The sequence below is a fragment of the Myotis daubentonii genome, chromosome 13 (assembly GCF_963259705.1).
Source record: "Myotis daubentonii chromosome 13, mMyoDau2.1, whole genome shotgun sequence".
Classification (NCBI taxonomy): domain Eukaryota; kingdom Metazoa; phylum Chordata; class Mammalia; order Chiroptera; family Vespertilionidae; genus Myotis; species Myotis daubentonii.
In genome coordinates, this window is record NC_081852.1 from 44,900,558 (window position 1) to 44,921,195 (window position 20,638).

At 45.3% G+C, this 20,638-nt stretch overlaps 1 protein-coding gene across 3 annotated transcripts; it reads right to left on the minus strand.

Annotated features, from left to right (window-relative positions):
* Positions 1 to 7,570: 7,570 nt before the first annotated feature.
* SLC25A28 (solute carrier family 25 member 28) lies at positions 7,571 to 19,272 on the minus strand. 3 transcript variants are annotated; one of them, XM_059661027.1, is made up of 4 exons: positions 18,234 to 19,272; positions 10,880 to 11,108; positions 9,504 to 9,560; positions 7,571 to 8,417 (listed from the first exon to the last, which is right to left on the minus strand). In XM_059661027.1, the coding sequence occupies exons 2-4, from the start codon at positions 11,100 to 11,102 to the stop codon at positions 7,900 to 7,902; spliced, it is 798 nt and encodes a 265-aa protein (XP_059517010.1). In that variant the 5' UTR covers positions 11,103 to 11,108; positions 18,234 to 19,272; the 3' UTR covers positions 7,571 to 7,899. The 3 variants fall into 3 exon arrangements, with proteins under 3 accessions (XP_059517010.1, XP_059517008.1, XP_059517011.1); XM_059661025.1 differs by lacking the exon at positions 18,234 to 19,272 and adding an exon at positions 17,737 to 18,139; XM_059661028.1 differs by lacking the exon at positions 18,234 to 19,272 and having other exon boundaries at positions 10,167 to 11,023.
* Positions 19,273 to 20,638: the final 1,366 nt, after the last annotated feature.

Sequence of the window (20,638 nt, forward strand, 5' to 3'; positions counted from 1 at the left end):
AAAAGTGGTAGAAAGCACACGGCTCCCCATATATTTCCCTCAGACAGTGGTTGTAAAGGTCACCCAAGTAGTTAACTCAATGACCAGCACATAATAGACACTCAGTAAATTATTATAAGTAATTCTCATTGTTGCTTATAAGAATTCTAGATATGCACGTGTGATCTTAGACCACAGAACCATATAAAATGTAAATTCTTATTTTTATCTTTTATTTTGCTGCTAGTAGGATCACACGGCCATGGGTCCCAGCCCAAGCAGATTTCTCCATCCAGGTGACTTTAGTAACCCCCCTGCCATCCTCCTTGCATTTGGCAACTCCCCATTTCAGCCCTCTGCACAGCCTCTTCCTCAAACATCACTCCCATCGCACTGTCCCTCTTGAAGCACAATGTCTTTGATGGGCGTCGACCTCAGCACCCTCCAGTTTGGTCTTTGAAGCAACCTCCCTTCTCCACCCTCCAGAGCAGTCATTTGTCCTCCATACCGCTGCTATTCCTTGAGTCATCACTGACAGATGGGACACTCTGGTCTCTTCTCCCTTCTTCAGACTCAACTCTTCTTCCAAATCCAAATCAACTCCTTCTTTTGGGAAACTTCCTCTGACTTAACCAGTCCACATCACCCAGCTGTGTTGGCTCTGTTTGCATTCTCTGATGTTGCTTTTGCCTGACTGTGACTTTCTAAATGTTCTTTGTGCCATGTGGCAGGGACCAGGTCTTCTGTTTCTTTGGATTCCTGACCAGCACTTAGTGGGAGGTGCTGCACTTGGAGGCATTCTGCAGAGACTGTCCTTGACCATGAGGCCCTCGCCTCATGATCTACATGCCTAGGCCCCTCTTTCACAGCAGAAGTTCCTTGAGGAAAGGTGCCGCCCTTCAATGAAATATCCTGGTCAGATGCCAGGGCGGGTCCCTACCTCTCGCCCCACCCAGGGAAAGCTTTCAGCTGGTGCCTGCAGAGGGCAAGCCCTGCATGACTCACGGTTTCCCTACTCAGGCACAATGGTTCCAGTTCTCCAGTTAGACAGAAACCTTGCAGCCAAAAGAAACCCATGCAAGGAGTACACTGGGGCTGTGGATCAGGGTTTCTGTAGCAAACTGAGATTTTTTTCCTCCTCGCTCATTTTTCTGTGTGTATCTGTGGGTAAATGCCAGGATGTATCTCCCCCAGACACCTCTGGTTTGGTTCCAGGCCTCCCTGGGAGGCCCAGAATCTAAGACATCTGATGTCTTGGTGTCATTGGTGGGGAGGCGCTTAGGAAGAAAGTGCAATCCTGAGCTTGCTTCGGTGTGCAGATTTTCTCCCAAGTTTCTCTTCTTTCCTTTGGTGTCTGTTCACGTGGCATTTGTGTGTGTGTTCGGCAGTGGAGCTATAAGATAGGTAAGATCCTGTCTGCCCTGGAGAGTCTCACCATCTGATGGAACTTCTAGTCACTGGTGGGAGGCCTCTATGAAGGCCCTGGAATTCCTGCTCTTCTCTCTCCCATAAACTTTTAAAGTTCAACACCAATTTGAGAATATTTTGAAAGTATGGATTCTTTCCCTGGGGAAAAAAAAGCACACATATCCAATAGTCTGCATAAAACTCCAGGAAGCTTACAGACCCCATGAAGCCCATCCGCAAACCCCCTAAGCCCTAGGTAAGGAACACTCCTGCTCTTAAAAAAAAATCAACAAGGATCGGGGGGGGGGGGGCGGGGGGGCGAAAAGAACACCTAAAAATGGAATGCAAACAGAAACAAAAGCAACTAATTCTATTTCAAATAAATAACATTACCACATCGAAGGGAGAGTAAGCAAACCAACAAATTAAAACTAATGAATATTGAATTCTAGTTAGAAAGAGTTTTTGCTACAGTGGTATGGTTTAGCAATCCTGAAATACTTTTTGTGTGCTGTTGAATTGAGCAAATAAATAAATATACTGGGCATAATGGGAGCCAGTTCTTGCTGGTGGAGAAAAGAGTTATAAAGAAAGGGCTCTAGCCGGGTTGGCTCAGTGGATAGAGCTTTGGCCTGTGGACTGAAGGATCCTGGGTTCAATTCCAGTCAAGGGCACGTACCTCGGTTGCAGGTTCCTCCCCAGCCCAGGCCCTGTTTGGGGTGCCTGCAGGAGGCAACCAATCAATGTGTTTCTCTCATGTCAATGTTTCTCTCTGTCTTTCCCTCTAAAAATCAATGGAAAAATATCCTTGGGTGAGGATTTAAACAAAAAAGTGCTTTCTCTAGAAAGAAAAATAAATGTAAAGAAAGGGAAGACTAAAATGAACCTTGTATTGGATTGGAATGGAGGTATCTATAGGAGTTCCTGGGTGTGTGTGTGTGTGTGTGTGTGTGTAGATATATACCTGAATTAAGATATACACACTTATTTATATTTCTTAGTTCTGTTTGCTAACAGGCTTAGAAGTAGACACTCAGTCACACTGAGTACACCTGGAATCCAGATCTTGGTTTCTAAATACTGTACTATTCTCCACTGAAAGGAACCAGGGCTCCTTGGAGAAATGGCTGCTTTTAGGGCTGAGAGAGGAAAAATACAAAATGAGCCTAGTATCCTGTTGTACAGAGAGCAAGGAAGTGCTAAACAGATAATGGTGATATGTCAAAAGAGCAGAGGAATCAGAAGGGGCTCCTGTTGGCCAAATCTGGTACGATCTGTAACAATGGTGACATTACCATAGAGCAGTCACAGAATAAAATAAGAATCTAGCCTCATACCAACGTAAAGAAAGAAAGAAAGAAAGAAAGAAAGAAAGAAAGAAAGAAAGAAAGAAAGAAAGAAAGAAAGAAAGAAAGAAGAAGAAAGAAAGAAAGAAGAGCTTTTCCTTATAGCAGATTTAATAAACTAGTAAATATAGAAGGAATAATGAAGTTAGAATATCATCATGGTGCAACTGTTATAGCAATAAATGATGTAGGCAAGAATTATCAATGGGCCCAAACCGGTTTGGCTCAGTGGATAGAGCGTCGGCCTGCGGACTCAGGGGTCCCAGGTTCGATTCTGGTCAAGGGCATGTACCTTGGCTGCGGGCACATCCCCAGTAGGGGGCGTGCAGGAGGCAGCTGATGGATGTTTCTTGCTCATCGATGTTTCTAACTCTCTATCCCTCTCCCTTCCTCTCTGTAAAAAAATCAATTAAATATATTTTTTTAAAAAAAGAATTATCAATGGATGCCAAAACTTGAAAGTTTGATGAAGAATAGGATATTTATATAAACTGAAAGGTCCTCCTTACCAATTATTTATTAACTACAAAAGGAAAAAGTGAACACAACCATAAACAGCTGATCAAAACTAACAATACCAATAAAGACACAAACTGACCTCATGTGCCACCTGATGTGATGTCCTGAGAAGGACTCACATCATTTCTATGGTGCATCTACCCAAACTGCATAACCTGAATCTGATTATGGAGAACATCAAGCAAAAACAAATTGAAGGACATTCTACTAAACAACTGGCCTGTAATCTAAAAAATAAAATAAAGTAAGTTCATGAAAGAAAAAGGAAGGCTGAGGACCTGATCTAGAATAAAGAGATGTAAGTGCAATGTGTGATCTGCACTGGATGCTGGATTATCAGGGAAAATAGCTATAAAATAGGACATTATTGGAACAGTTGGTGAAATTTGAATATGAATTGTGGATCAGATAATAATTTTGTATCAATGCTACATGTCCTGATTTTGATAATTGTGGGTATATAAAAAAAAGTTCTTAGAAAGTACACACTGAAGTATTTAGCAATAAAAAGGGCATAAATAGTTCAGAAAAATGTGTGTGTGTGTGTGCGCGCGCATGCACAGATATATATGAATAAAATGGTAAGCCACCTGGGGCAAAATCTTAGCAATTAGAAAACAGCAATAAATGTTTGGGGGACATTTTTATAATCATGAAATTATATACACATTAAAAGTAGAAAAATATTTGCACTAAACTGGAACTATCACACATTGCTGGCAGGAGTACAAATTGATATGAGCACTTGCGGAACTCTGATAATATCTATTAAGGCTAAACATATACATCCCTAGGTCCCAGCAAGTCCACTCTTACATTTTTATTTTTTTAAATATATTTTTTATTGATTTCAAGAGTAAGGGAGAGGGAGCGAGAGACAGAAACATCGATGATGAGAGAGAATCATTGATCGGCTGCCTCCTGCACACCCCACAGTGGGGATTGAGCCCGCAACCCGGAATCAAACTGTGACCTCCTGGTTCATAGGTCAACACTCAACCATTGAACCATACCAGCCATGCTGAACTGCTAAAGACATGGGTGGTCTTGAGCAGCAGAGGGCTCCCAAACATGGAGTGGGGGTGGGGAACCTCTCTGTCCAGCATGCTTTAGAGCAGCGGTTCTCAACCTGTGGGTCGCGACCCCTTTGGGGGTCGAATGACCCTTTCACAGGGGTCGCCTAAGACCATAGGAAAACACATATATAATTACATATTGTTTTTGTGATTAATCACTATGCTTTAATTATGTTCAATTTGTAACAATGAAAATACATCCTGCATATCAGATATTTACATGACGATTCATAACAGTAGCAAAATTACAGTTATGAAGTAGCAACGAAAATGATTTTATGGTTGGGGGTCACCACAACATGAGAAACTGTATTAAAGGGTCGCGGCGTTAGGAAGGTTGAGAACCACTGCTTTAGAGTGAGGTTAGGCTAAGCAGTAATGTGAAGCAAGATGACTTCTAGGAAATCATCCTACCTCTGACATTCCTGCTGGCCAGCCTCATCCCTTCCATCCTGTACCCTGCACCCTGGTCTCCAGTCGGGATCTCTTCAGCACCTGCCGAGAGGTGGCACCAAGCTGTCTCCTCATTCTGACCGTGTCCACACCTGCCCTACCTCCTCTCCTCTTAGTCATTCAGCAACGCTCTTGATAATACATTACTACAAAGGTGCAGCAAGGACTGACTAAGCTTTTGTGCCTTTTTACAATGGAACATCGTGGTTATTCATATTGAGGTGATGGAAGAAAACTTAATAATGTGGAAAGACAGGCACCTATTATGAAGTTGGTTGCAATGTGATCTGCTTTTGGAAAATTTTAAAAAATGCATGAAAATACTAGATGTACTTGTAAACCGGGGGGACGGGGGGACGAGGGGGAGAAAGAAAATACTAGATGTACCTCAAAATGTTGTCATATTCTCTGGGTAATGGGACTAGAGGTATTTTCTTGTTAAGTGTGATTTCTAAATTGTATAAAAATTAGCATTAACCAACTTTAATTGGCTTTTATGAAAGTTTTTTTTTCTACTGTTCAGCAAAGCCACTTCTTTTCTGTTAACTCTGACCTGCACTTATCTCATCTTTCTGTCCCTAAACCTATTATTGGTTCTGTATAATCCAGTATAAAGCTATAATGTCTTGTATTATTACAAGATACTTTCATTCCTGTTTATCTTATACCTTCAATGAAGAAAAGTTTTCTCTGGTCAAATTGTGACTTATTTTTTCACTTTCCCCACTGCGAAGCACTATGCAGACAGTGGCCACTTGATTGTGACTTGGTCCTGGGTCCTTAAGGCTCCACATAACTCACAGCTCTCATGGGGATGGTGCACCCCAGGGAAGTGAGGCTTCCTTATTCCTGACCCAGGTGTCCAGTCCCTGCCATTCCAGGCTGCTCAACCTATAGTCTATTCTGCCTCTATCTTCTCTAGTGACTGAGCTAATGCCCTGTCCAAAACCCAAACTGACTGTTCTCCAGTAGCTAGAGCACAAGCAGGATTAGATGGTCACCTTTGCATTTTTTTCTCATCATTTGTGAACTGTATTAGAGCTCGGGGGTTTTAGTGACTACCATTCTTTGAGAAATTACCCCATATCCATTCTTGAAAAATGGGCCTTATTGCCATAGTGCCTACTGTGGTCCGGGTCCTCTGCCAGGCAGTAGCTCTGCAAAGGTGACTGATAGCAGGGAAAGGTCCGGAGAGGCATTCCTTTGTTCTCATGCTTAGTCCATGCTGGGAGGCAGCTGTTTTACTAGCCAGCCTTCTGAATTGACCTCCGCAATGCTTTTTACTTCGTGAGTCAAACTCCAGAGACCACCGTTTAACACTATTAACAGCTCTCTTTTCCATCGCTAAATCAGAAGGGTGACATAGTTTACTTAAACAAGGCTTAGAACAGGCGACCCTGCTTTTTCTTGACAGTTTTATTTCAAATGCATTCAGACATGATTCTCCATAGATACTTGAAGGGCTGTCAGGTAGAAGGACAAGATTTGTTCTGTAACCAAATCCTATTGATTCTACAACCCTAACGTTGCTCCAGTTTTGCTCTTTCTCCATCTCCCTTGCCACGGTCCTGGTCCAGACCACCTTGCAGCCTTGCCTGGATGGCTGTGATGGCCTCCTAACCCGTCTGCCAGCCTGTCCAGTCTTGCTCCTCTAATCCTTTCTCAGAGAGCCTCAATAATCTGTTTAAATTGTAAATCTGATCACACCACGCCTCTGCTTCAAATCCTGTAATGCTTCTGCATTGCCTTCAGGATAAACTCTAAACTCCTTAGTGTTGCTTTTAAAACCCAGTCCCTGCTTAGCTCGCTAGCAGGACGCCTCCCAGATGTCAGCTTTACCAAACCGCTTGCACACCAAACCCCCAACACTTCTTATTCTCTTACCTCCAGATTTTGCTGAGAACATTTCCCCTCCCCTCTTCATGTAGTTAGCTTGTCTTCCAGGTGTCACCCTGATGTCACTTCCTCCAAAAGCCTACCCCATCATAGCCTCTACGAGCTTTGCTTACCTATAAAATAGATACCTGCACTACCTACTTCTCAGATTTTGAGCAAGATGAGATCATGAATGTTAAATTACTTGTAAAAGCCTTAAAATGAAAGATATTATTTATCATCTAATCTGTGACTTGCCGCTTGCTAATTTTAGTTTTGCAACTGCATTAGAAAATGAAGTGCCACATGGGAAGTCTGCCTGCTGCAGGCAGAGCTGAGAATGAGAACAGAGAGATCTACTTTCCCTGTGTCACAACACTGCCCTCAGGAAAAGACAACAGTGGGATCAAGAGCGCCTATTTAGCCTGGCCGGCGTGGCTCAGTGACTGAGCATAGACCTATGAACCAGGTCACAGTTTGATTCCTGGTCAAGGCACATGCCCAGGTTGTGGGCTCGGCCCCCAGCGTGGGGGTGTGCAGGAGGCAGCCAATCAATGATTCTCTCTCATCACTGATGTTTCTATCTCTCACTCCCTCCCTGAAATCAATAAAAATATATTTTAAAAACAAAATAGGAAATCCATTAAAGCGATATAAAATAAATAAATAAAGAGCGCCTATGTAGCTAAGCTCTGTCAACGGCCCCTTGTTCCTGCCATTAGGGAGGTTCCATGGAGCCTAATTACTAAAACGAGGAGTGGGACCCCAATGTTTTAAATCGCCGTGAACATCAGCAGCAACCAAACTATACACATATGCAATAGGCCTTCCTCTGGGCCCCTTCACTGATGCTCCAAGTCAAGAATAGTTGATGCATTTCACCTCCCCTTTGGCTAGAAAAACCCAATGAAACCATTTAACTTAAACGTTTTTATTAGGAACCAGGGGATTGAGCTGCTTATCCCTCTCTAACAGTCGAGAGCAGGTCATCAGGCCCAGGATGGAGCGGTTGTCCACGTGCTGTGGTGTGCTTTGTTGCACTTGCTTAGGGCCTGGAAGGAAAGGTGGCGCATCGGAGGTTGGCAGTAACTGGTGTTAGCCAAAACACCAACAGCCTGGGGAGAGCCTTCTACTTTCCTTCCAACTCCACTCAAGGCTGGAGCATGCCAGGAGACAGAGAATGCGGCTGGAGTGGGTAGAGCACAGCAGTGTTGTCTGAACCTCCGACTTCATTCAGTGCTACTTCACTTGCCTGCCCTCCACTCTTCTTGCCGTTTAGTGATCAGGTATTTGAAGAACTCATACACAGACCATGCAATGGCTGTGGAGGGAATCTGGTAAATTACTCTAGCTTGCACACCTCGGAAGTAGGCAGTCACACCACCTACTTGATATACCGTCCTGAAGGCACTAGCCATGCCTGTAACATGTCCTGTGAAGTTTGAGTTCAAAGCCAGGGATTCCTGGGTGTTGAGCAGTGTTTTGCAAACGTCCAGTGGGGTTGTGACAGCGGCAGCTACAGCTCCTGCACAGGCTCCGGAGACAACATGGGAGCTGGGGTTGTACCGTCTCTGGGGGTTAAAGTGCTCCTGCAGGAATTCATAGGTCATGAAGTGAATGGCTTGGAAGGGAACGTTCATGGTCAGCTGGGTGGTGTAGCTGCGGTAAAAGGCTCCAGCCCCTTCATTTTGCCACACTGCCCGTACACAGTCTGTCACCCGGTGGTAAGGTGAGTTGTACATCTGCATCCTTTGCTTGACCACTGGCAATGCCATCAACGAGAAGGAAGAAACGGCGACAACAACCAACCGGTGAGCAAGTGTCCAGATTCAGAGTCCCAGGGGAGCGGATCAGCCAATGGAATGGAGACAGAAAAAAATATGAGCGAGCTGTCAGCCTGATACGGTTTCCCTTCTTTGAGAGAAGGGGATCTGAGAGGGTTTGCAAAAAGCCCAAAAATAATGGACCCACTTTCAGCGGGATTTCTTTAAAACCAGCTAAATAACACCTAAGATAGAGGGTTTCCTTGAAATAAGTAATTACTTCTCATTATATCATGATTATGTTACCTTTTTGTAACTCCCGAAACAAGAAATGACTTGGTGGCAGTGAACACAGTGCATCCTCAGGTACTACGAGCACCTAATCGTACCACATGAGGACGGTTATACCTCCCACAGAAAGAAAACAAAAGTCCTAGCCAAGAGTCTGGCTTCAGTTCCCAAATATGTATCTTCTACTCCCTCAGGTAGACATGGTATGAGCTCTGTGGATCTTCACTTTAGTTTTGGCCCTTTGCACACCATGGCCTTGCCCAGACAGGCAAAGAACTGGAAGTTAAGGAACATGGCAATTATGCTATCCCTTCATATTTGCTTGAGTACCTCATCATCCAACTAAAATGCCAAGATCCAAGCCACAGTGCAGGGACTGAACTCTACAATTCACCCTTTCATTCCTATCTCAACGATCTTTATTCCAACAAGGCAGTATTTTCAAATATGAAAATCCATCTTGATCTCTTTGAAGTGAAATAATCTGCTAATATTTCAGATGAGATCAATTGCACTACAAAGGGGACTTCCAAGAAGGCCCAGAAACAGGCCAAGTAGAGCCATATCCTTTTCTAAGGAAGCCCTAAAGATGAATTAAACTCAAAGGATATGCTACCAGTCCCAGGGGCTCTTCCTAAATTCGGACATGGACGGAGCACCCTCTAGTGGTAAGACAAGGTAACGTGGCAGGCGTTCCCACCAAAACTCAGGTGTTTCTCAGCTTTCTTCTGCAGACCAGAAATAATAGATGCAGATGCAGGTGCCCACAAAGGGAAAGTTTGAGAAATGATTACCTTCAGCTGGATTCATGGCTGCATCATGAAGTAATGTAGCTACACACCCGGCCGCACCTGCAAAGGAGAAAACAACTGCCACATGTGAGGTCTGGAGAGGGCGACTGATTCACTGAGGCTCAGAGCGAAGGGAAGTGGCTGTGCTAAACCACAGTGGGGTGAGGGAATGCTAAGAGCCAATTCAAAAGATGGGAACCTACTGCTCCTAAATTTCTGTTCTGAGAAATGAAGATATTTGTTCCCACCAACTTAGTAAGGTCACCAATGTACTTTCCACATCTAGAATACTAAGGGCAGGAATCAAAGAAAATGGCCCAGATTTTATCCATAAAGATCCCAAGAATAGGCCCTGGCCAGGGAGCTCAGTTGGTTAGAGCACTGTCCTGACACGCCAAGGTTGGGTGCTCAATCCCCGATCAGGGCACATACAAGAACCAACCAATGAATGCATTAATAAGTGGAACATCAAATTGATTGTTCTCTCTCTCTCTCTAAAATCAATTTTTAAACTTTCTTTAAAAATTATGGTTCCAAGAATAAATTCACTTCATGCCCCAAACAGGAAGCAGATACACTGCTGCCAAGGAATGCCAGCACATCAACTGCCTCCAGAGGGGGGAGGACATGAGGGGCAGGTGCCAGATCGTCACCAAAGAATCTCACCTTCTATCCCAATGCCCCTATACAGCCCAACCTGCCTCCAAATCTTAACATCTGTCCATCTACCTTTCTTCAAATCCCGAACTACCATTTTCCTCACCCTCTGCTCTCTACACTCATTTTGTTTTTGGGCGATCCTCAATCTCCAGGCTGCTACTGGAGATTCCCTTACTTCCATAACTTCAACCCTCTGGTTTCTCCATACAGAAGTCCCTTGGCCCCACCCCCATTCACTTGTTGAGGTCTTGTCATGTCCTCAATGACAAAAACTGCTACTAGTCAGTTGGGATCCTGAAAAGGTGAGGCGAAGAGCTGGGGCTCCATTAGTGTCTTCCTTGGGTGGCTGGGTCACCTCCGATCCTGCTGAGGAGCAGGACACCACTCAACTATCAAGAATATACAACGGGGTAGTTCAGTGTGTGTCTCCACATTACCAGGGCATTAGCAGTTGATGCCAGGGAGATGATGAGAGGAAAGAGTCAAGCTGGTAGGTAAGGGAGGATACTGTAACCCTTTGTTGAGGTGCCCCAAAGGAGGGGTGGGGTTGAAGCGGCCGGTTGTCTGAGAACATCAGGTTTGGAAGTCCCTCCCCTATAATCTGGCCTACCCCAGCCCAAAGCTGCAGCTCCAAACCATGCTGAGACTGGAAAGCATTGATAGCAGCAAAGCCCAAAGAGTTGGGAAAATGGGGGAACCAGCACAGGAAGGCTCAATACCATTGGCAATATGGCTATTGCCCCCAGGATGGATTACATCACTCAAAGTCTTTTTTAATTTTTCGTAGCAGGCAAAATAGAGGGCATGGGCAGGCCCTGCGCCTGTTGCTGTGACATTCAGGCCCCGCATGGGCCTCCACAGGCCCTCGGTTCTTATAATCCTCCAGAGAGCCTCCAACACATTGCGATAGCGGGCCGCTGGGTCGGGCTGTAGGCTCTGCATTCGGGTCTGAAATCACAGAAAGAAGTGCAATGTCAGCAAGGCCAAGTTCTCACTCAGCTCGACACTCAGGCTTTAGGCCCTATGCAGACCCTCTCTGTGGCATCAAGCCAGCGGCAGGAGAGACACTTGCCATCCAGTTTTGCTTGCTTCCAAATTTATATCCGATCTTTCTAACCCTTGGACCTTTCTTTTTCTACTCATTTATGAGCCTAAGAACAGAATAACATTATTTTCCCCGAGAATATCACCCCTTGGTAAGTGTGCTGGAACTCCAAAGTGATTCACAGCCCCAGCAACAAATATCAAGCCTGTGTTTCAGATGTTTTTGCGCCTTAATAACTCAGGCTAAGAACTCTACAAATGGATTCTAAAGTCAAGTATTTAATGTCTGCACATACTGATGCATTTCTGAAGATTGATCGTAGGCCTCCTTCCTGACCAAATACTACACTGATTAATGAGATGAAGATGGCTCATCTTTTGATAAAACTGAGAGTTGATAACCTGACTTTTTCACAGTGTTTGGCATTGACAGCTGGGTCTGTAAGATCAAATCTCGGCAAAAGCAGCATTCCAATAGATACTGCTCTAATTTCCTGGGAAGAAAGTTTACCCTGAAACTATGAAGTTGGAAATCAACCTAGTCTCTAAAATTGAAGAGGCTTTCAAAATTCTAATCTAAATTGACCAAATCCCCAAACTGGCATCAGTGAATAAAATCAGTCTCCGTAAAATATAATCTTTGGAACCTCCAGAGGGTTCAAAAGATTGGAATGAAAGTTTATTGTAGATACATTTTTTCTTTTAACTTCTGTTACATGTAATACCATGGACGAATCCAACAAGCATAATATTAAATGAAGTAAGTCAGACACAAGAGTGTATATTGTATGATTCCATTTACAGTATACGAGTCTGTCAATGTACCAGTAAAAAAATGTCCAAGCTTGTAGAGAATTTTTTAAGAGGTTATTTGAGCCAAACTGACAACATATGCCAGGGAAGGGAGCAAGATCTCAGATGTTCCCAGTAGTCACTTTGTATGATATTCCTTGGCAAAGTTTTATTAAAATTTGGAAAATGAATCTTATTTGAAATACTTCCCACAGAGGAAGTTTCTCTGAAGGTTATGTCTCTCAATGAAGATCTCTTGTCTATTAATCCATTTCAAGATTAAGATGGCACAGGGACTCACAGAATATAAAATCAGTATCTAGTGCCTGGAACACAGTAGGCACCCAAAATGTGTTTGTTGAACGAGTAAGTGAAAGACTTAATGAATCTTAGCTGTGTCTGCACCAGTTCAAAAAGGAGCAAATCAGCCACTAGTGAGCCAGCAGGGATAACTAAAGCCCAAGTACAGTTTAATTCCTACTTCCATCTAATCGCTGACTGAATCTGCTTTTAAAAGCTTGAACCTTGCCCTAACCGGTTTGGCTCAGTGGATAGAGCGTCGGCCTGCGGACTCAAGGGTCCCAGGTTCGATTCTGGTCAAGGGCATGTACCTTGGTTGCGGGCACATCCCCAGTAGGAGGTGTGCAGGAGGCAGCTGATCGATGTTTCTAACTCTCTATCCCTCTCCCTTCCTCTCTGTAAAAAAGCAATAAAAAAAAAAAAAAAAAGCTTGAACCTCCTGTTGGCCATCTGGAACCCAAGAGTAATGCCTTTTAAAAGAAACTAACTGAATTAACAGAATCCAGATTAACAGGTCCTAGTTAGCCACAAGCAATCCACATTCCTCTATATTATTCCTCTATTTTCCTGCCTGCTACCAACAAAGAACTGGAAGCTTGAAAGCTTAATTACTGTAAGTTCAATCAAAAATACACAGTATAACAACACATTTGTTTCTTCTCAAAAAAAAGAAAAAAAAGAAAAAGGAACTCTAATCCAATATAGGGTTGTGCTTACTGATCTTTCACATCACCCAGGGGCATAAAACCCATCAGATGAATTATTCAGAGAGACTATACATCTTTGTTGGCTATGGCTACTAATAGATAAACTGGGCCCAGTGGCTTAACAATTATGTGTTTCCATATATTTGTTTGAAACTGATCTTATATAGGGAGAATGTTCAGAAATTGTACTGCTTTACTGGAGTCAATAGCATATTTAGGTAACCAGTCTACTTTTTAAAAAATATTTTTTTATTGATCTCAGAGGGATAGAAACATTAATGATAATGAATCGATTGGTTATCTCCTGTACATCCGCACTGGGGATCAAGCCTGCAACCCAGGCATGTGCCCTGACCAGGAATTGAACCATGACCTCCTGGTTCATAGGTCAATGCTCAACCACCAAGCCACACTGGCTGGCCTAGGCAACCAGTTTTGAAAGATCTGGCCTCAGAGGTAAGACCTTTGAAAGCTGGAGGTAAGCTACTCTGAATATTTTACACACATCTAAACCTAACTCACAATTCTAATTCAATGAAAATAAGCCCTTATAAAGAGGACCCAGGCATAAGTGTTTGCCAATTATAAAACTGAATATATTTTTCCCAAATGTGTGGGCCAATAAATCTCAATTTTGGAAAAAGATGAAATCTCTAAAAATTAATAGCCTTCAATATAAAAATCCTGGCTTTGAAGAAAAGCCAAACAAACTATTAGGGAGATCAGTGGTTTGGTAAGACAAGCCACATCTGAGTCAGAAAGCCTGAGTTTAAGCCCCAGCTTAGCTAAATGTGTGGTCCTGGGTATGTCAACCTTTCTGAGCTTGAATATTAAACATACTACTGCATAGTCTATAGCATAAGATTAAGAATGGCTGGCTCATAGAGCTGTTGTGAGGATTCAAAGATTTAAGCATGTAAAAGCCATTGGTAATTTATAAGGTATTAGAAATAGGCTTTTTATTGTACTCAAATATGGTTCTCAGAAATATTAGTTCATATCTTAGAATTTACAGATCATGGCAGTGTTGTAAATTGTATGTCATTCCACAAATATGCACGGGCAACTAACTGGTCCTTAACCACTAATAAATCAAGTTTAATTTAGTTTTTTGTTTTTTGTTTCATTTTTAAGCTTCTCTGTGCCCTGGCTGATGTGGCTGTTGGTTGGAGTGTCATGCCATATGCTGAAAGGTCTTGGGTTTGATTCCCAGTCAGGGCACAGATCTAGGTTACAAATTTGACCCTCAGCCTGTCCCATCAGGGAGCATGTGGAAGGCTACTGATCGATATTTCTCTTTCACATTGATGTTTCTTTCTTTTTCTCTCTCCTCTTCCCTCCCTCCCTCCCTCCTTCCCCCCCCCCCCTCTAAAAATCAATGAAAATGTCCTCGGGTGAGGATTAGTTTCTCTGTAGCTATAATTATATGTCCAGCTTTTAATCCGTAGGCCATGTTTAGGAACCAGCACTCCTGTGAAATTCTGTGCTTTACTTGGTTCTGGAAATCTGCTTTTGAGATGTTGTATGGTATGCTTGGGAGTCACAATGGGTTCAAATCATGACTGTACCACTTAAATTATATGACCTTGGACAAGTTACTTAACTTGCCTCCTTTCCTTCATCTGTAAAATACTGAAAATGGTGTCTACTTCATGAAGTTGTTTCAATGATTACATAAATAAATGAATATAAGGCATGGCAGATAGTGCTTGGCAAGTAAGAACAGTTGCTATTTATTGAATATTTATTGTTATTATTAGATGCAAGAAAATCAAATACGCCAATGTTTCCATTTCTTAATCTTTCGTCAAATGTGTATAGATATCCATTTACATCTGGAGTTTAGAAAAATGCCCCTCTAACTTATGGGAGTAGATTATTTGCTTCACTATTACAGAGACAAAAAGTGGCACCTTGGTGACTGGTGGGTACTTTGCTAGATGGTTTTGAGAAGAGTTCTGTCTGCTTTGAGTTGCAGAGCCTATCCCTATAGAGCCTGGTACTTGCCTCCCAGAAAAGGAAAACTGGGATTTATTTGGGTTCTCAAACTATCCTATGACGATGGAAATAGTTGGCTGAATAATTATGGCCTAGCAAGGCTATGCTCACTTCCCATGGTCCCTCCCAAGGACATTTTAAGTTGACTTGAACCAGATAAGTGGCTGGGGGTACAGAGAGTAGCACGGCAAGAAGCAATGTCAGCTTTCATTTGCTAATACTGTGGTTGCACTAGAGGCTCCAACACAGATAACTGCCTCTAGCCTTCGGGTACAGTTGGGTAGCTCTTCTTCACTACCACTCATTTATGGTAAAGAGGAAGAAGAGCTGCCAGGGACAAGTGAACTGTGAAGCCTTTTCTGAAGGAAGAGGTTTGAATTTTACTTTCATGTCTGCACAAGTCTTTAACATACGTCCTGACACCAAATCCTACTGATCTCACCTAGTTCTTCCCTCTAGTCATTTAAGTCCCAGCATTAATGACAAATGAAAATGATTCTTCTAAAGTAGTTTTTGTGTTTTTGAAGACTCTTTAGCATTTTTCTTCCAGATTAAAAAATTATTTCTTTTAATGTAGGGCAATGAGGCATGACTATAATGTTGTATGACTAAGTGAAAAAAAAAATTCTAAAGCTTATGTAAATGAGTAAGAACTGTTCTTCAAAAATAACTGTAGGTACCTTGGAAGGCTAGAAGTGACTCCTGGCAATGCTGTGGTTAGGCAAAACATTTCTGGCACTCTTCTTCAGAAGGGGTTCCCTCAGTGGATTTCTCAGTCTAGGAGTTTATAGGTCTCCTAGCTTTTTGGTCCCACCTTATCTTTGACACTAGTCAGTATTACACATTTTGACCTCCCACCTTATCTGACATACTTGATTCTGAATGGTCTCAGTTACTAAAAATTCGATTCCATTTTGTCACAGGACAAAGATTTGCCCCCTCCAAATATTCTAGATTGGCATTTCTAACAGAGGAATTTGTAAAATGTTTACAACAACAATAGCATTATGTAAATACATGGAGTAAGGAGTTATAATATTTCCAAGTTAGTTACATTGCATTGTATCTTTCAAGTCATTAAATAATTTTCATTGCATTCCTTGATCTAGTTTTCATTTGATACCTAGCCTGAAACAGAGCACCCTAGACCCTGCTCTTCACTCACAGTCTAAGTATAGTGACGTTATTTTGCAGTTAGATCATATTAACTTTTGGATATACAGCACTGACAATTCAGTCATTCAGCCTAGCCTCTATTACATAAATGTCTGAATCTTTTTCATTTGTAGTTATCCAATTTACATTTCAATATTGTTAAAGCATTAACCATCTTCTTACTCCTCTCTGGTGGATTTTACTGTTTATTCCTATTCCTCCCCATTGACAAGGGCATTTAAAATTCTAATGTCCACTTTAGCCAAGGGCATTCACCCTTTCAATGGGTATGGCTCCTGTTCGGAGTTACCTTTGCAATGTACTAGAATCCTACTACCACCTCAGTGTCATCAACAAAGCTTACTAAGCCCTTTCCCCATCTCCGCATCCACATTACTAATGAAAACATGAAACGGTACTGGAACCAGGGAAAAGCAGAAGAGACAGACTGCATTTCTCAAACTGATCCCCTCCTTTCGAATATATAACATTTTCCTTATTTGAGGCAAAAGCATGCATCAAAGAGCTGACAGGATATTGTTTGACTATACCCTTAACATGGAAAGGAGGCACCCGTCTCTGTCGTATTTATTTCAAGAGACGCCCCTCAAGTTTACTTCTCAATTTAGTTCTCACTTCTTTTAGCGGCTGGTACCTTAGCTCATGCACAAGAACTGTAACGAATAACCCGTTTCCCCTCTTCGCCCAGCTTTCTTCAGAAGGACCTGACTTCTGTATCCACTAATCAGCCTGCGTAATTCCACCCAAATCATGCCCTCGAATTGAGCCCATATAATCTTCTTCACACTTACATCCTACATCCTCTTTCTGATACCGTAATGCTTCCCTCCTAGGCCACTTTCCCCCTTTGGTCAACTCCAGATGGCTCAAGAAATACCCTGTCCGCCCCATCTCTCAGTTGGGAGCTGATGTGCTCCCTGCACATAGGACACAATCCTGATCCCAGCTCAGCCTTCATGTTCAGGAAATAGGTGGGGTGTCGCGCTTGCTGCCCAGAGAAACCGAAACCTCTTTCCCACGTTACTTCCAGTCCGGCACGCTGCACAATAATCCCCAATCGCTCCCCGGTTACGTGGATTAAGTAAACCTTTTATCTAGCTGAGCGGTCCCAGATTCTGATCCCTGCCCCGTCACTTTTGGGGGAGACACAGCAAGGAGCTTGTAAAAGCGCTTGACCTCCCCAGCCGCTAAGGGTCTGGTGCATGCCCGTTGGCTTCCCCTTAATCAAGTCAGGGGCGCTTAGCTGTTCTCATCCCCTCCCACCCTATTCCTGCTACATCCCAGCTGAGATCCAGGGCTTGGGCTGACGGGTTTTCGTTCCAGCGTCCCGAGTCCCGAGTCAGATCTCACTGACGGGTACCAATGGGTCCTGGTTCCTGGCTGGGGTCAACTCCCAGCCGGGACCTTGCTTGCATGGAGCACCGGTCGAATTGTGTGCTGGTGGCAGAGCCGGGAAAGAACTCATGTCGGCTGCGGCTCTGGGCCTGGGTCCCGGCTCCGGACTGGACCCCGGGGGCGGGTCAGCCCTAGGTCGGGTTCGGAGCCGGTCCGAGTCTCACCTTGACGCAGTCGATAGGGTACATCACGCAGTGCTCCAGAATCCCTGCCACGGCGCCCGCCACCATGTGCGTAGTGACAGTGGCTCCAGCCGGCAGCGCCTCGTAGTCCGGGCCGGAGTCCGGATCCTGCCGCACCGGGGGCCTGCAGGCCCCGGCCTCCCCGCCGCCGGCCCCCCGGCCCACGCCCCGCTGCAACCACCCGTCCAGCAGCGCCGACTCCCCGGGGCTCCGCCCCGGCGCAGCCGCCGGCCCCCCCGCCACACCGCCAGCACCCCTCCCCTCTAGCTCCATCCACCCGGGGCAGCCACGGCGCCCACCCTCGCCGCCGCTGCCGCCGCCGCCGCCGCCGCCCCCCGGCCCCGTTGCGTCGGCCTCAGGCGCGGCCCAGCGAGCCCCTGTCCTCCCGCTCCCGCGTAGCCCCGTGGACACGCCCCCCACCCGTCATTGGTTCGGCGGCCAAACTAGCCCAGCCCCTTTGGTTACGTAGAAAACTATACCTGCGGTATTGGTGCAGGGGCCTGTCATTCTTCCGTCCGCAGGCGAGGCTCCCACCCCTTTCCCTTTGATCTTTGAAGCTTCTTGTTTATTGGCCGCTGATTGGCCGACATGTGAAACTTAAGGCTGAACTTTGAGAAGCTCAACCACCCTTGATACTTGGCCGCACCACGTCGGGATCCGATTGGCTACGTGAAAGAGAGCGAAGCGCCCAGGGACCCTAGAGGCCGGGTGTCTGCCTGGGACCGGCGCCCGCGGGGCTCTCGGCGCCCCGGGTCGGGTGCCTTGGGGAGCGGTGCCAGGCCTCAAGGTCAAACCGCTGACTGCGGCCGTTACGACCCGCGCTCGAGCGCCCGCCCCAAATCCCGAGGCGCGCGGGTGCCCAGGCCGAGAGCTCTGTTCCCGCGGGATCTCCGACTCGCGAGGCGGAGCCGGCCAGAGCCGGGCATCCGCTGGCAGGGCTCGCGGGTCTGTTCGGGAACCTGTTGCGACATGCGGGCGGCGGCCCTTTCCACTCCGGTCAAGCCTGGACTGCCGGCCCTGCTGGCCGCGCGCGAGAGAGCGGACTCGCGAGGGCACGGCGCTCCGCAGGCCCCACCCCGCACCCCGCGCCGAGTTTGCACCCGAAGTAGCCCAGCAAACCCCACCGTCGTTGAATGAATGAGTTCCCCGGGTGCCCGCTGGCAAAGGGCCCAGCACCTGGCGAAGAACTGGAGGCCGGGAAGAGAGATGTCGAAACAGGGCGGGACGATTTCGAAATGTCAGCAGGTGGAGAGGCTGGACTGGAAGCAGCCGCTCTAACACAGCAGGGAAAGGACAGCAATCGTGGGAAGCTCGGCCGCACGGCTGGTTGCCGAGCCGACGCCCTGATGTGACCTCCACCTGGTGTGACTCCTCCGCCTGGCGCTGCTGGTCTCTTGTGAAAAGACCGCTCCCTCCCAGGCGGGTCGGCTGGAGTCCGATGGGCGATCACTGGCTAAAGAACGGGGCCGGCCCGCCCAGCCTCAGCACCACCTCCTGGGCCTTGACTGCACCGAACCTGCAGGCTCGGTTGGTAACACAGGCGTTTCCCCACCCCACCCTCCCGGCATCGGCAGTCTCCATTCGCAAGCCTCCACACTGCTTCCCGCTGTCTTCACCGCCTGTTTTACTGGGCTGATGATGCAATTGTGAACTTTTCAATCTGATGATAGCTTTTCTTAGATAAGGAAGGGGTTTTCCTTTTTTCTCTCTAACACTTAACCCTTCTCTGGGCCTCCGGGTTTTTGTTTTGTTTAAAAAAAATTTTTTTTAACTCATCTATTATCTTCCTCTTAAGCAATGGTTATTAACTTTTGAGTCTAGAGTCTCATTGTTGCCCAAAAGGTCAACTCATTGTAAAATTTTTTTAACTCATCTATTATCTTCCTCTTAAGCAGTGGTTATTAACTTTTGAGTCTAGAACTAGAGTCTCATTGTTGCCCAAAAGGTCAACTCATTGACCTTTTGGGCAACAATGAAGCTACAAATCCTCGTCTCCCCGCAAACATCTCCCACCTGTCAGGCGCGCGCAAAATTTTGCTTGTAACTTCTGAATTTGCAGATTCTCTGAAAGTGACTTGTGGACCCCCTAAGGGTCCCTTAATCTCCCATTCCCTTCTCCCTCTCCTTTGCCACAGGCATGTACCCCCTAACTTCTAAGAGAGCCCATGAGATTTGCAACCAGGAGAACAATGGGCAGTGACAGCTCATCCGAGCTAACCCCTTGAACCTGTCTCTAAGGCCCCCTTTTTTCTGACTTGTCAGTGAGCCAAAGCAGCCCAGCCTCGTCTTTCCTGTCGCCTCTTCTATGCTCTTCCTTGTTTCACTGTCCTAAGTATATATTTGCTGCCAACCCTGGACCCAACACCCTTTGGCTCAGGGCCTGCTGTGTAGTAGCCCTTCCCTTTGGATAGCCCCATCCGCCAACCCCCTTTCCTTAAATTCAGTTTCCTGTACCATCTGAGAAGGCTATTTCGCTTGCCCTCACATCACCGACTTTACAACAGGCTTTACTCCTGGGTTGGATGTGGAGTTGGGAGCAAGAGAGGGATTAAGAATAACTCCCAAAATTCTGGACCTGAGCAGCTGGAAGAATAGAGTGGGTTTTTACTAACATAATGCATATCCAACAGTTTAATCTTTTCCAGCCTGGTAGTTGAGAGATAGTATCAAGTGTAGTCCCTCCCCTCCCCTCCCCCCCCTTTGATTGTGAAAATAGTCAAACATACAAAAAGTTGAAAGACTAAGGACTCATTTCATATTGATTTGATAAAAGATATTAGCTCAAATAGTTGGATGTCCAGACATCAAATGAAATGCAGGTTTGTTTTGACTCAGTGGCTTAACCGTGCATGCCATTAAGAATCTAGGGAGTGGAAGGTCGGGA